Below are 16,835 nucleotides of genomic sequence, written 5' to 3' on the forward strand. Positions count from 1 at the left end.
AAAGATATATGTGAAACAGTGAATTTCACAGAGCTTCTGAATATGCTGATGAGTTTTAAAATAACTGCCTTTCCCTTGTCTTCTGGAATACCCCCCTGTTCTTTGACCTTGGGTTACTCATTATACTTCTCAGAGGCTTGATTTCTTCATCATAAAATCGGGATGGTAGCATCCTCTTTGCCCATGTTACAAGTTTGGGGTGAAGGAATAAATAGTATATTTTAGGAGAAGTGAAACTCTTCAGTGCCATGTAAATATAAGGTATTATTGTCACAAATAGAGTTCTAAATAAAAATGCCTGTGATGTGTTTGGGATGTGTGTAATACACCTCTAATTTTTTAACAGATGTAGAATTGGGGAGTGCTTCCACTGAATTGTGGCTATGTTTTCAAGTAGGATGAAAATTAAATAATTTTTAAAATAATCTCTAAATCAGCAATTTTTTAAAATTTTCGAAATAAAGAGGGAGTGTCAGGGGAATGTTAATAACCATTTATGGGACATTCACTATATATAGTATTAGATGTAGATAGTGTAAGGCAGGGGCCCCCAACCCCTGGGCCGCGGACTGGTACCGGTCCAAGGCCTGTTAGGAACTGGGCCGCACAGCAAGAGGTGAGCTGCAGGTGAATGAGCGAAGCTTCATCTGCCACTCCCCATCGCTCGCATTACCGCTTGAACCTTCCTCCCCTCCCAATGCCCGGCCATGGAAAAATTCTCTTCCATGAAACCAGTCCTTGGTGCCCAAAAGGTTCAGGACCACTGGTGTAAAGTATATTAAAGAACTGGGATGCATGATTTCTGACCTAGAAAGTTTAAAAAATACAAATATATTCTCTTCTATTCTTTTTTTTTTTTTAACATCTTTATTGGAGAATAATTGCTTTAAACTGTTGTTAGTTTCTGCTGTATAACAAAGTGAATCAGCTATACGTATACATATATCCCCATATCCCCTCCCTCTTGCGTCTCCCTCCCATTCTCCCTATCCAACCCCTCTAGGTGGTCACAAAGCACCAGGCTGATCTCCCTGTGCTATGTGGCTGCTTCCCACTAGCTATCTATTTTACATTTGGTAGTGTATATATGTCAGTGCTACTCTCTCACTTTGTCCCAGCTTACCCTTCCCCCTCCCCGTGTCCTCTAGTCCATTCTCTACGTCTGTGTCTTTATTCCCGTCCTGCCCCTACGTTCTTCAGAACCTTTTTTCTTTTTTAGATTCCATACATATATGTTAGCATACAGTATTTGTTTTTCTCTTTCTGACTTACTTCACTCTGTATGACAGACTCTAGGTCCATCTGCCTCACTATAAATAACTCAATTTTGTTTCTTTTTATGGCTGAGTAACATTCCATTGTATATATGTGCCACATCTTCTTTATCCATTCATCTGTCGATGGACACTTAGGTTGCTTCCATGTCCTGGCTATTGTAAATAGAGCTGCAGTGAATATTGTGGTACATGACTCTTTTTAAATTATGGTTTTCTCAGGGCATAAGCCCAGTAGTGGGATTGCTGGGTCATATGGTAGTTCTATTTTTCGTTTTTTAAGGAACCACCATACTGTTCTCCATAGTGGCTGTATCAATTTACATTCCCACCAACAGTGCAAGAGGGTTCCCTTTTCTCCATGCCCTCTCCAGCATTTATTGTGTGTAGATGTTTTGATAATGGCCATTCTGACTGGTGTGAGGTGACACCTCATTGTAGTTTTGATTTGCATTTCTCTAATGATTAGTGATGTTGAGCATCCTTTCATGTGTTTGTTGGCAACCTCTATATCTTCTTTGGAGAAATGTCTATTTAGGTCTTCTGCCCATTTTTGGATTGGGTTGTTTGTTTTTTTGATATTGAGCTGCATGAGCTGCTTGTATATTTTGGAGATTAATTCTTTGTCAGTTGCTTCGTTTGCAAATATTTTCTTCCATTCTGAGGGTTGTCTTTTCGTCTTGTTGATGGTTCCCTTTGCTATGCAAAAGCTTTTAACGTTCATTAGGTCCCATTTGTTTATTTTTATTTCCATTTCTCTAGGAGGTGGGTCAGAAAGGATCTTGCTGTGATTCATGTCATAGAGTGTTCTGCCTGTGTTTTCCTCTAAGAGTTTTATAGTGTCTGGCCTTACGTTTAGATCTTTAATCCATTCTGAGTTAATTTTTGTGTATGGTGTTAGGGAGTGTTCTAATCTCATTCTTTTACCTCTAGCTGTCTGGTTTTCGCAGCACCACAATTGAAGAGCTGTCTTTTCTCCATTGTGTATTCTTCCTCCTTTATTAAAGATAAGGTGACCATATGTGTGTGGGTTTATCTCTGAGCTTTCTATCCTGTTCCATTGATCTATATTTGTGTTCTTGTTCCAGTACCATACTGTCTTGATTACTGTAGCTCTGTAGTATAGTCTGAAGTCTGGGAGCCTGATTCCTCCAGTTCTGTTTTCCTTTCTCAAGATTGCTTTGGCTCTTCGGGGTCTTTTGTGTTTCCCTACAAATTGTGAAATTTTTTGTTCTAGTTCTGTGAAAAATGCCATTGGTAGTTTGATAGGGATGGCATTGAATCTGTAGATTGCTTTGGGTAGTATAGTCATTTTCACCATGTTGATTCTTCCAATCCAAGGACATGGTATATCTCTCCATCTGTTTGTATCATCTTTCATTTCTTTCATCAGTGTCTTATAGTTTTCTGCATACAGGTCTTTTGTCTCCTTAGGTAGGTTTATTCCTGGGTATTTTATTCTTTTTGTTGCAATGGTAAATGGGAGTGTTTAATTTCTCTTTCAGATTTTTCATCATCAGTGTATAGGAATGCAAGAGATTTCTGTGCATTAATTTTGTATCCTGCTACTCTACCAAATTCATTGATTAGCTCTAGTAGTTTTCTGGTGGCATCTTTAGGATTCTCTCTGTATAGTGTCATGTCAACTGCAAACAGTGACAGGTTTACTTCTTTTTTTCTGATTTGGATTCCTTTTATTTCTTTTTCTCCTCTGATTGCTGTGTCTAAAACTTCCAAAACTGTGTTGAATAATAGTGGTGAGAGGAGTCAACCTTGTCTTGTTCCTGATCTTAGAGGAAATGGTTTCAGTTTTTCACCGTTGAGAACAATGTTGGCTATGGGTTTGTCATATATGGCCTTTATTATGTTGAGGTAAGTTCCCTCTATACCTGCTTTCTGGAGGGTTTTTATCATACGTGGGTGTTGAATTTTGTCAAGAGCTTTTTCTGCATCTATTGAGATGATCATATGGTTTTTATCCTTCAATTTGTTAATATGGTGTATCACATTGATGGATTTGCATATGTTGAAGAATCCTTGCATTCCTGGGATAAACCCCACTTGATCATGGTGTATGATCCTTTTAATGTGCTGTTGGATTCTGTTTGCTAGTATTTTGTTGAGGAGTTTTGCATCTATGTTTATCAGTGATATTGGCCTGTAGTTTTCTTTCTTTGTGACATCTTTGTCTGGTTTTGGTATCAGGGTTATGGTGGCCTCGTAAAATGACTTTGAGAGTGTTCCTCCCTCTGCTATATTGTGGAAGAGTTTGAGAAGGACAGGTGTTAGCTCTTCTCTAAATGTTTGCTAGAATTCGCCTGTGAAGCCATCTGGTCCTGGACTTTTGTTTGTTGGAAGATTTTTAATCACAGTTTCAATTTCATTGTTTGTGATTGGTCTGTTCATATTTCCTATTTCTTCCTGGTTCAGTCTCGGAAGGTTGTGCTTCTCTAAGAATTTGTCCATTTTTTCCAGGTTTTCCATTTTATTGGCATAGAGTTGCTTGTAGTAATCTCTCATGATCCTTTGTATTTCTGCAGTGTCAGTTGTTACTTCTCCTTTTCCATTTCTAATTCTATGGATTTGAGTCTTCTCTCTTTTTTTCTTGATGTGTCTGGCTAATGGTTTATCAATTTTGTTTATCTTCTCAGAGAACCAGCTTTTAGTTTTATTGGTCTTTGCTATCATTTCCTTCATTTCTTTTTCATTTACTTCTGATCTGGTTTTTATGATTTCTTTCCTTCTGCTGACTTTGGGGTTTTTTTATTTTTCTTCCTCTAATTGCTTTAGGTGCAAGGTTAGGTTGTTTATTCGAGATGTTTCCTGTTTCTTGATGTAGGCTTGTATTGCTATAAACTTCCCTCTTAGAACTGCTTTTGCTGCCTCCCATAGGTTTTTCGTCATCGTGTTTTCATTGTCCTTTGTTTCTAGGTATTTTTTGATTTCCACTTTGATTTCTTCAGTGATCTCTTGGTTATTTATTAGCATATTGTTTAGCCTCCATGTGTTGTATTTTTTACAGATTTTTTTCCTGTAATTGATATCTAGTCTCATAGCATTGTGGTCAGAAAAGATACTTGATATGATTTCAATTTTCTTAAATTTACCGAGGCTTGATTTGTGACCCAAGATATGATCTATCCTGGAGAATGTTCCATGAGCACTTGAGAAGATAGTGTATTGTGCTGTTTTTGGATGGAATGTCCTATAAACATCAATTAAGTCCATCTTGTTTAATGTGTCATTTAAAGCTTGTGTTTCCATATTTATTTTCATTGATGATCTGTCCATTGGTGAAAGTGGGGTGTTAAAGTACCCTACTATGATTGTGTTACCGTCGATTTCCCCTTTTATGGCTGTTAGCATTTGCCTTATGCATTGAGGTGCTCCTATGTTGCATGCATAAATATTTACAATTGTTATATCTTCTTCTTGGATTGATCCCTTGATCATTATGTCGTGCCCTTCTTTGTCTCTTGTAATACTCTTTATTTTAAAGTCTATTTTGTTTGATATAGGAATTGCTGCTCCAGCTTTCTTTCACTTTCCATTTGCATGGAATATCTTTTTCCATCCCCTCACTTTCAGTCTGCATGTGTCCCTGGGTCTGCAGTGGGTCTCTTGTAGACAGCATATATACGGGTCTTGTTTTTATATCTGTTCAGCCAGTCTGTGTCTTTTGGTTGGAGCATTTAATCCATTTACATTTAAGGTAATTATCGATATGTTCCTATTACCATTTTCCTAATTGTTTGGGTTTGTTATTGTAGATCTTTTCCCACTCTTGTGTTTCCTGCCTAAAGAAGTTCGTTTAGCATTTGTTGTAAAGCTGGTTTGGTGGTGCTGAATTCTCTTAGCTTTTGCTTGTCTGTAAAGGTTTTAATTTCTCCGTCAAATCTGAATGAGATCCTTGCTGGGTAGAGTAATCTTGGTTGTTTTTCCCTTTCATCACTTTAAATACGTCCTGCCACTCCCTTCTGGCTTGCAGAGTTTCTGCTGAAAGATCAGCTATTAAGCTGAATCCCCTTAAGATTCCCTTGTATGTTATTTGTTGCTTTTCCCTTGCTGCTTTTAATATTTTTTCTTTGCATTTAATTTTTGATAGTTTGATTAATATGTGTCTTGGTGTGTTTCTCCTTGGATTTATCCTGTATGGGACTCTCTGTGCTTCCTGGACTTGATTGGCTACTTCCTTTCCCATGTTAGGGAAGTTTTCAACTATAATCTCTTCAAATATTTTCTCAGATGCTTTCTTTTTCACTTCTTCTTCTAGGACCCCTATAATTCGAATGTTGGTACATTTAATGTTGTCCCAGAGGTCTCTGAGACTACCCTCAAGTCTTTTCATTGTTTTTTCTTTATTCTGCTCTGTGGTTGTTATTTCCACTCTTTATCTTCCAGGTCACTTATTCATTCTTCTGCCTTAGTTATTCTGCTCTTGATTCCTTCTAGAGAATTTTTAATTTCATTTATTGTGTTGTTCATCATTGTTTGTTTGCTCTTTAGTTCTTCTAGGTCCTTGTTAAACATTTCTTGTATTTTCTCCATTCTGTTTCCAAGATTTTGAATCATCTTTACTATCATTACTCTGAATTCTCTTTCAGGTAGACTGCCTATTTCCTTTTTAGTTGTTTGGTCTGGTGGGTTTTTACTTTGCTCCTTCATCTGCTGCGTATTTCTCTGTCTTCTTATTTTGCTCAACTTACTGTGTTTGGGGTCTCCTTTTTGCAGGCTGCAGGTTTGTAATTCCTATTGTTTTGGGTGTCTGCCCCCAGTGGGTAAGGTTGGTTCAGTGAGTTGTGTAGGCTTCCTGGTGGAGGGGACTGGTGCCTGTGTTCTGGTGAATGAGGCTGGATCTTGTCTTTCTGGTATGCAGGACCGTGTCCGGTGGTGTGTTTTGGGGTGTCTGTGAAGTTTTTATGATTTTAGGCAGCCTCTCTGCTAATGGGTGTGGTTGTGTTCCTGTCTTGCTAGTTGTTTGGCATGGGGTATCCAGCACTGGAGCTTGCTGGTCATTGAGTGGAGCTGGGTCTTAGCATTGAGACAGAGATCTCTGGGAGAGCTCTCGCTGATTGATATTACATGGGGCCGGGAGGTCTCTGGTGGTCCAATGTCCTGAACTCGGCTCTCCCACCTCAGAGGCTCAGAGCTGACACCTGGTCGGAGCATCAAGACCCTTTTGGGAAGTCTGAGGTCTTCTGCTCACGTTCAGTAGGTGTTCTGTAGGAGGTGTTCCACATGTAGATGTATTTTTGATGTATTTGTGGGGAGGAAGGTGATCTCTACATCTTACTCCTCCACCATCTTGAAAGTCCTCCTCAAGATATTTTAGACATGCCCATCTTTTGGGTCCACCAACATAGGTGAAAGTAAAGGTGGAGTCTGAGTATCTGAAATCGGGCAGGGCACGGTTTGGCAGGGCCAGAGGTTGTCTTCTATTCTTAACTGTCCTACTCATCCAAGACAGTTACTTTGCTAGAGAGAAATCCAGATTTTGTTATAATAAAGTCCTTCTTTGAGCATTAAAAGTTATTTTCTTTTTGTAATTCTATACAATTGCTCCAGTCTAGAGAAATCTGAGGATTTAAGACCAGGTTTTAAAATCAGAAATGAACACTTCCAAATTCATTTTTAATGTATCAAAATTCATGTATTTTTTCAAAGGCTGGATCCCCCATGAGTTAGCCAGTGACCAGCTTTTTCAGCATATTTTATTTTGAAGAAAGTGGAAATTTTGATTCCCACATATTGGTGTTCACATTGTAAACACTTTTTTAAAAGATTATCGTTTGGGGGTGTATGTAAATCCGTGCATTTATATAGGAGACAATCAGTAATTTTGTATAAAATTATGTGCTTTAAGACTCTGCTTTGTTTCTCTCTAGTGGATGACACAGTGGTTGCTATTCCCTATGGAAGCAGACATATTCGCCTTGTCTTAAAAGGACCTGACCACTTATGTAAGTAAACTCAGTTGTTGTCCTTTGGGTATTGGGAATTTTAGTCATTATTATTTATTTTTTGTTCCCAGAAAAGATTAAGATTAAGAAATACAAATCTTAATCCTCTATCATAATATGGTATTTTGAATGCTTCTGTTTATCTTTTGGTTGCCTAGGAGACAGCAGAAACGTCTGTGGTAATTACCTCCAGCCAGTCATCCTGAAAGATACAAAATTGATGTTTCCAATAGGGTGTTCATGAGTTAAGCACATGTTTATGATTTTGTGAATATTATTTCTCATTCTCTCTCTTCTTCCTCTCCAGTCATTCTCAATCTTTTCCTTGCCTCACCTCTTTCTTTTTTCTTCTTTTCAACCTTCCCTCCCTCTCCTTCATTCTTTCTCTTTTAATTCCTACTCTCAGGCTCCATTACTTTATCAATTCAGGGGAACACAGAAACTCCAAACAGCCTTAACCCTGTGGCATTTGAAGAGAACCATGTGGTCTAGTTAAGCATCCCATGTAGTAAAGATAATACAAGACCCTAACGTCTTGAAGATAGCTTTTGGAATTCAAGATTGAAGGGTAATCATAACCCCAAAGATCAAATGGTAGCATGGTCCCACCAGAGTTTGTGCAAGAATTGATCTTCAGTCATGGCAAGCCAGCAGTACACAGCCACATCTTTTTTTTTTATTACCGTGTAGTGCTGATTAGATGTAGACCTGTAAATTACAAGCAGAAAATTATAGACTATAAACCAAGGAAGGGGTAGGAGAGGATATGTTAGTTTTTTCTGCAAAATTCACTTTCACTGAAAGACTTCACTTCAGTTGGTCCCTTGAGCATTTCTGATCTCCTCCGCTATGATTTTTCCTAGGTTCCTCCAAAGCCATCTATCATCTTCTGCTCTCTCTTCCCTCCCACACACATGCCTAAGAAGCCAATTTAGGTAGCAAGCATTATCTTTTGGCAATTGGATTATAAATGAAATCATTCCAAAAAGACAAACTGGAGGGAGACAAATTGGAGCCTGTGAAAGTTCAGATAGCCTACAAAGCCTTTCTAAAAATAAAAATAAGTACATTTCATGGGGAAGGTGGGCTTTGAGAGTTCATGTGACATAAAGGAATAAGTAAAGTACAGTTCAGGCAAGGTCAAAAGATGCTGAGAAGTCACCTTATATGGATCCAAGTGCTTTTCTAACCCTGAACATCCCCCAAAAATATATTGTTCATGTGTCAAAGGATGATATATGTGTGTACACTGTTACCATTCAAATGATTTGTTTTTCCCCTTAAGAATTGGACAGAATTAACTGCTGGTGTAACAACCTCAGTCAGAAACAGTATTTTTCTGCACCGTGAGAGGCTAAAATAAAACATCCAGACTAATGCATCACCAAGTGGGCGACTTACTCCTCATTGCAAAAGAAAGAACCCAAGGGAAGAGGTGTAAGAGGAAAATTCATTTTTATAAATGAATTAGTCTAGCCTCCCAGACTTAGTTTATGATTATTATGAATTAGTAAAGAGGATTCATTTTTATAAATGAATTAGTCTAGCCTCCTGGACTTCCTGATTATGTGATCACTGAGAAGCTGAAGAATTGGGCTTGTTCGGTTTAATTGCTCTAAGGATTAGATAGATAAAGTGTCAGATGATAGTCATAACTGATTAAAAGCAAAATGGAATCTGCTTTTTCCTTCAGAAGGCATACTGTTGGTAACATATGTATAGCCAAGGAAGTTTCTATTTTTTTTTTTTTTTTTTTGTATTTGGAATATAACTCAGCAAAATGAATGTGTAAATAAATGATGCCTTGTTTCTCTGGCAGCCCTTTTACACTTCACTCCCAGAAGCTGGCCCAGTATGGGACCAACCTCAGCAAGAGTTAAGGAGGGCCAAACCAGAAGAGTAGACCATCTGTCCAGGTCCAGCTCATCTTTAATCAGAAGTACCTCGGAGGTACTTCTGGGAGGCCTGGTGATAAAATTGAATCAGATGCTCAGGCTTAGACCTCCAAGAGTTTTCCAAAACTAAGTTAATTTATGTCCTGGAGATACTTCCACAGATGAGTGCAAATACATGGAAGGCAGCTCGAGGAGTGAAGGCTAGAGGAAGGAGATACAGAGATGCTGCTGCTTTCCTCTGATTACAACCACTGTGGTTCTCCCACTCCAGCGTTCTCTCGATGCCTTTTATTCTGTGAGGTCCTCTCAGCCCTGGGACAGGGGAGGAAAGCCAGACCTACTCCCAGAGAAGAGCTACACGACTTCATCTGAGGGGCATGGGCATTTAATTGGACACCAGCATTTTCTACCTGTTGGTATTCCTTCTAGTAGAGAACTTGAAGTAGACAACATCTAGAATAATTTAGTGGAAATACATTAGGTACCTTAGTGCCTCCAGAGACCTTAAAATTGTCCTTAACCCCAAAACCTCAATCTGTAAAACACATAAGAGGGAAATCATTCTCTGATTGAATGTGGGTAGGAGACCCAGATCCCTACCCAGGCACCCCATCTTTCTGCTAAAGAACCCCTGCCAAAACCAAGGGTCCTTGTGCAAGTTTTACAAACCATTGTTAGACTTAGTCTATCCATCTTTCATCACGCAGGAGACAATTATTCTAAAATACTCAATCACGTGAGAACTTAACCTACTTTGAAATATATATATCATAATTACCCTCATCCTCAGCATGCTCTGATTTCCTAAAACAAAAGATGCTTCCTAGGCTTTGTCATTGGGCAAATTCAGATCGGAATGCTCCAGGAATCAAGTTCCTCTCTCTGTCTTGAGTTCTTGTGAAATATCATATATGTATATAAGACTGAGTGAAGTAATAAAAAGGATTTTAAAAAGAAAAAGAAGTAAAGGGGATAGTTCCCTGTCCTTAAGTCACTATAGTTTCTTTATTTTGAGCAATAGCACAATTCAATAAGTAACCAGAAAGTATAAATAAATACAAGGTAATACATGAATATCAAGTCTCACAATGAGTGCTGAAGGAACTCAGAGAGGCACCCTGGGCCTCATAGAGCAAAAGGAAAACTTCAGGGTATTCTAGATGGAGGGCCATAAAGCCTGAAATCAATAAGATATGTATGGGAGATGGTTTAGTCAAAAGAATAGGATTGTGGTAAAGTAAGGTACCCAAAGGAAGTCATCCAGGGAATCAAAGATTTCTTGACAGGGAGCCCTGAATGCTTGGCTAATGAGTTTTAAAATAACTTCATTTGCTGCATAAATTCCTCTGTGATCCAGAGGTGCCCATATATTTTGTTTCTATCACATTTCAATTATGTCAGCCATATAAAGAATAATACTTCTCCCTGACATAGTTCTTTTGCATGAGATGTGCTTGCCTGTGGTCTGTGGTAGCCCTGGGAACATCTTTCTCTCCTCTTCATGTGTTTGATTATGTAGATCTGGAAACCAAAACCCTCCAGGGGGCTAAAGGTGAAAACAGTCTCAGCTCTACAGGCATCTTTCTTGTGGACAATTCTAGTGTGGACTTCCAAAAATTTCCAGACAAAGAGATACTGAGAATGGCTGGACCACTTACAGCAGATTTCATTGTCAAGGTAAGCCCATTTAGCTACCTTGTTTTCGAGCTACCTCCAAACTGGTGTTACTTATAATCCCCTGAAGAGAGAGAGACTTTAGATTTTGACATAGATTTGGAAAGCTTGTTATCCAGGAAATGTTTAATTCAAGGGTGTTGAGCTACATCCTAGACTTTATAAGAACATGCAAAAATTTTAAGGTTCTAGGGGGAAAAAATATATATATATATATATATATGTTTGTGTGTGTATAAGTTAATAAAAAGACCCCACTCAAAAAGCCAACATATCATTAGTTGAGGGATATAAACTGTTTTTAAAACAACTTAGGATACAGTCGTTGACTCACATAAGGTATCTGCTGTCAAAGAGAAAGACTAATTAATGATCCATAGGCTTGAACATGCTTCCAGTTGCAAGGTTTTTTTCCCTCTTGTACTGGCAGCAATACCAAGTTGTTTCCTTCTGTCAGAGCTTCCCTACTCTTCAAGGTAATATAAAACACATTGCTGGAAGCAACATACATGTTCTGTAGGAAAAATGTACACACTAGAAGACTGTTTGGGAATCCCAGTAAAAATAAAGCATATTTTTGCCTTCAGTAGGTCAGAAGGACCTGAAGGATTTCAGCTGTAAAGCTGTAGAACTTGTAATGTGTCCAGGACTCCATAAATTTCTCATCATGGGATCTGGAGCCAGAGGACATTTGATTTAAGCTAAGGCTTGATGACCCCATGGCAGCTGGAAGTCAGGATGCATGTTGGAAATGTGATAGGCAGTGAGGCTGCATGGAAGAAGGGTTCCAGAGTCCGTCCTCTGTCTCCATCTGCATGGTAGCCCCTTTAATCCAGTCCAGATGCCAGTTACATGACTGTGAACAAGAAGCCACAAACCATCAGAGATAGCTCCCAATAGAAGTGATGTGGTAGGTAGTTAAATAATTTCAGTTGAACAAACAAATACAGTAAAAGAATGAGAGATGCCTTAATTTCTTGAAGCCCTTAGAATAAACCACTTATACTAATTTCCCTAGTAACTTTGCAAGAGTTAATGTACATACTGAAAATATAGAATTGAATTCAAGTAATATCGTACACATTTGAACAGTTCACAGAATTGTCAAATGCATTTCATATGTCCAGCTGCCTTCTGCACATCACCCACAGGTACAGTGAGCTCAATGTGTCCAAAATTGGACTTGCCTAGCCCCAGAAACCTACTTTATCTTCTTTATTTCTTATCCTGTGGAACAATACGCTATTTACCCAGCCAAGTCAGAAACCTCTGATTCACACCAATTTCCTTCTCCTATCCACCCCTAGTTAGACATTAAATTTTGTCAGCACTACCTCCGTACCATCTCTCAAGACTGTTCTTTCTTCTCCATCCTTGCCACCACTGTCTTAGTTTAGGTCTTTGTATTTCTCACTTGAACTAATGCGATGGGCTCTGAATTAGTTTCCCAGCCTCTGACCCATTGTCCATGTTACCTTCAGAGTGAGTTTTCCAAAAACCAGTGTGAGTTTCCCCTATTCATGATCCTGCATTGCCCCTTACCTCCACTCATTGCTTTGGGATTAAAATGCAAATCCATAGCCCAGCATCTGTTACTCTCAATAATCTGGATTCTGTCTACCTTTCCAACCTCAGCTTTGACTTTTCCTCTCCTGTTTCAATCAACTGAATGACTGGCAAGTCCCCCAACATCTTGCACTCTCATAATTCATTACCTTTGCGTAATGCTGTGTCCTCTCTCTGCGATGCTCTTATCTTTTCTTCCCCCATTTTCTTCACTAACTCATACTTGTACTTCAGGACTTTCTCCTTCCAGAAGCATTCTGTGACTTGACCGCAAATTCCAGTTTCCATCATATCTCCCCTCTTCGTGTTCCTCAAAGGAAGGGGCAGAATCATATCTGTCTTCATATCTCCGTAAAAAACCCGACAAGTGCTGGATGAATAAGGGACTTTTACCACATGGCAGTTGCTGAAGTGGGACAGATGTGACATCTTTATCCTTCCTGAAAGGACACTGAATCTGAGGGAAGTTGAGTGATGTGCCCTAGCTCACACCAGTGACAAGCCAGGACCAAAGATCATCTCTACTTCTGGCTCAAAACTCTTTTTAGTATTCTGTGTTGCTTCTAAGAGGGTATTTTTTCTTCTATGTATAAATATACATATTAAAGGAAAAATGAACTTTGAGGAACTTTTTGATCCTTTCCTAGATTCCTAGCACCTGTAAGTATCTTCTTTCAGAAACAGGCTGAGCTATCATTTTACTGTCTTTTGCATTATATCATCTTTGGTGACCTAGCTTCAGGTTGCAAATGAGAGGAGATTAAGGTTTCATTAGAAAATATCAGGATCAAATAAATGTAAAGTTATTCTAAAATAGATTATATAATTTTTAAATATTTTTACTCAAACTTGAATATCAGCCAGATAATGTAAGGAGATATAGGGAAAAAGAAGAAAATTACCTTTTTTGCCAGTGATTTATAATAAAGCAACATTTTCTCCCTTAATTTTCCCCAGGAAATAGCTGAAAATGAAAGATTACCATTTGCTTATTTGCCATCTTTCATGATTTAGGTGCTTAGAAATTATACACATAGTTTGTAATTCAGTTTTCAGTGTCATTCAAAGTATAATCTCTTTTGCATTATACATTAATTTAAGTAACAACTTCCTTTCTAAATGAAATACATAGGGATCAGAATGGTCATTTGTCAACATCTCCTTGGAAGTTTATTGCCAAAGTACCACTTTTGTTTATTTAAAAGGAAAAGACTTTTTTGCACGTAAGGAAGATTTTCTCACAGTGAGAATTCTTATATATTATGATTGGTTCCAAAATTATTTTTGGAATCTCTTTTTCTGGCCACCTTTAAAAATGGACTAAATGCTCATCTTACCTCCTAGGGGAGCATGTCTTCCAAAAATTTGTACTTCATACACTGGCTATACATTTTTGGCAATGCTAGTGTAGAGGGATAAAAAGGATAAGCACTCTAGAATTTTGTATATTCTCCTGCTTACTGGGGGTGTGACCTTGAGTATGTTGTTTTACCTCCTTGAGCCTATTTACTCATTTGAAAAATGGTAATAAAATCTCCCCCCATAGAGCCTTTGTAAGGAATTGAATGAGATAGTGTGTATAAAAGCAAACAGAACCAAGTGACTTCCTTTCCATCTTTTTCAAATGCTTTAACTTCCAGTCAGACTTATCACGATACCCTGTCTACACAATGGGAGAAAATTGCTTCTCTGAAGACGGTCAGAGGCTGCTTGATTTACAAGTGGTACACCCAGGAGCAGTTTGGCAGGTATAGCTATAAGACAAATAGAGGTGGGCATAGCCTGGCTCTGACACCTATAATCACATTAATTGTTAGGGGTGATTGGCTATTGGCTAGATGATTGTCTGCCTTAGCATACCCTTCTTCCCTTACCAAGCCGTGTGCATCTTTTCTGAAGCTACAGACTCAGTGAAAGATAAGGACCTTCCCAGATTAGAAGAGGGTTTTTTTGGTCATAGTCCGGTCTTTATTAGAACATTGAACTTAGCCCTACTTGTGAAAGCAGCTAAGGTGTATTTATACATACTCAGTTTGTGCCCATTTTTAAAATTTAAGAAACCATATTAGCTGGAGACAAAAGTGATTGATGAGTACCTAAGCCACCAAAGTAGCAGAAATGCACAGCATAATAGTAAACCATCAGCATATTCAGAGCTAAGAACACTGATTCACAATTCATGCACTGACAATCAGAGAACAGTTATTTCCTACAGAGGATAATTTTCTAAATGCATTACACTTCCATAGTTGGGGAATATGGTTAGGAAGGTTGGCATTATCCTAATTTTTGCCTAAGTACTCTAGGGAATAGAAAGCTGGTGGTTTCTATTCGCAAAGTTAAGGCATTAGGCAGAGATGATGCCTTCATATTTCTTTCTGGACAGCCTTGAGCATTACCCTGTACATAATTCAGCACCCCCCAAAATTGTTTTTATTAAAGGGGACACAATAGGAGGGGCCCCTGGACAGAAATCACACATGCAAAGTTATGAGAGTTCGCTTCATCAAGTAAGTTTATAGAACTTCCATGTTTATTCTTCTTTCAGGAGATGCTTTCATGCGTGGGGCAGATTGATTTCGAAATATGGTATCTGCCCTCTCCTAGCTCATAATGCCATTTGACAGATAAAACACTGAATAGGAAATTTTGAAATAGTGGTGCATATCATTAAGTACCAAATTTAAATGGATAGTAAAAGCTATAGATACTTGCTACAAGCTAATGTGATGAAGACACACTTTGTGAGGCTTGGGCATCCTGTGAATCTCAGGTAGGATTGAAATCATAGATTCTTTTCTCTGGTGGAGGCAGAGCTTTGGCAAATGATTAATTCCCAGTTGATTTCACCCTGCCACCCGGCCTGTCTCTAGATGGACCCCATACTGGTCAGCCTATGTTCATACAAAGGGAAAATCATTGTTGTAAGCCAGACATTCTAGAGCGGAAAAGTCTAAATTAACTATAGGAAAAAAAGAAGCATGTAATAAATAGTGATTTCGTTCCGCCAATAAATATGCTCCTTTACGCTAATCGATTCCAAGAGTTTAGAACTGAGCTGAGTATAATACCCTGCATTTCTTGTTGGGCTTCGCACATTGTTTTCACCGGTGCAACAGCTATAGGTTTAAGATACAGAGTCAGAGCCAACTCCTTACCTTTCTGTGACGCTGAGAGAGGCAGACCCGCTGGCTCCACTCTGCTCATTTCTTTTCTGCCCTCCTTCTGCATCGCAGCCCTGAGACAGTCCTTCTGTTACCGAGTCTAATCTCACTCTGCTCTCCACACAACAGGCCAATAAATCGGGAGAGGAGGTGCTGAGGCAAGGAATACAACTTTATTCGGAAAGCCGGCAGACGGAGAAGATGGCAGACTAGTGTCTCAAAAGAACCATCTAATCGGGGGTCTGGATGTCAGTTTCTTTTATAGAACAGAGAGGGGGAAGAGGTGGGGAAGTAAAGTAAAAAGACCATTAAGTCTTGCAAATATCTCTTGGAATGGCCAGCCTCGGGGAGGGGATGTGTTAATTTCTTCTTTCTTGCAGCCATTCACAGGTGGGCAGGGTCAGGATGTTTCCCTGAACAAAGGCACTTTGGTTTAACATTCAGGCAGAGAGGCAGGGTTTCCCGGAGGCAGGCCATTACAGTACAGGCAGTATTCTTTTAGTGAGAAAAAGCAACTGGAAGCAAAGGTTAAAGTAAAAGAAACAGATCCAACATGTAGTCAGATTTTGTTCTTCCCTGTAACACATCCAGTAGACTCTACTTTGCCCTGCCTAGCATCTTCGTCCTGACACATTGCTTCCACCTCTTTGTTCCTTAGCCAACATTACACTCATTATTTCCAAAGAAGCATCCCTGATCTACTGCCGTACGCAAGGGCTTTGGGCAGTAAATCCATAACCAACATCTCTCATGCAACCCTGAGCCAAGGGCCTATGGGCTGAACTGCTGTATCTCCCAATATTGAGCTCTGGCATTTTAGGAGGACTAGAAAACTCTATAGGAAGTGTAAAAGTAAAGTTGGGTGCTAACAATTTTTTTTCATTATTTTTACTGAATAACCTCTAATCTTAGCATTTCCAACTGTTAAAACAGTGGAAAATTTGTCTATGTTTTATTCCAATAATAACTAGCATTTTTACAAGCCCTTTCCGCTACACTATCCTGCCTAAAGAGATAACCTTCAAAGGAGAGTGAAAAGTACTTTTGGGTGAGGGCTGTGTTGTAACAATACTGTGTCTTTTCATGAAACTTATCAACATAATCAATTTTGTCAACAAGAAATGATTAGTAACATCTTCAAGAAAACTGCAAGATGTGTATAAAAAGATAACACTTCCAAGAATTTGTCACAAATAATAGTTTGCAATTCCAAAAGTGCTTGAAAGGACCGTGGTCAGTAAATAATTCATTTGTTTTCTTCATTCATGCATTCATTGATTCAATTGTTTGGACACCTACTAT

At 38.8% G+C, this 16,835-nt stretch overlaps 1 protein-coding gene across 3 annotated transcripts in view; it reads left to right on the forward strand.

The window, feature by feature from the left end:
* The window catches only part of ADAMTSL1 (ADAMTS like 1), a 465,052-nt gene that overhangs the window by 171,039 nt on the left and 277,178 nt on the right, over nucleotides 1–16,835 (forward strand). For all 3 annotated transcript variants that reach the window (XM_061200460.1, XM_061200461.1, XM_061200463.1), the window contains exons 6-7: nucleotides 7,160–7,234; nucleotides 10,649–10,806. In XM_061200460.1, coding sequence (XP_061056443.1) covers nucleotides 7,160–7,234; nucleotides 10,649–10,806 — 233 coding nt within the window. The remainder of the gene's footprint in view (nucleotides 1–7,159; nucleotides 7,235–10,648; nucleotides 10,807–16,835) is intronic.

The sequence above is a fragment of the Eubalaena glacialis genome, chromosome 9 (genome assembly GCF_028564815.1).
Source record: "Eubalaena glacialis isolate mEubGla1 chromosome 9, mEubGla1.1.hap2.+ XY, whole genome shotgun sequence".
NCBI classification, from domain to species: Eukaryota; Metazoa; Chordata; class Mammalia; order Artiodactyla; family Balaenidae; genus Eubalaena; species Eubalaena glacialis.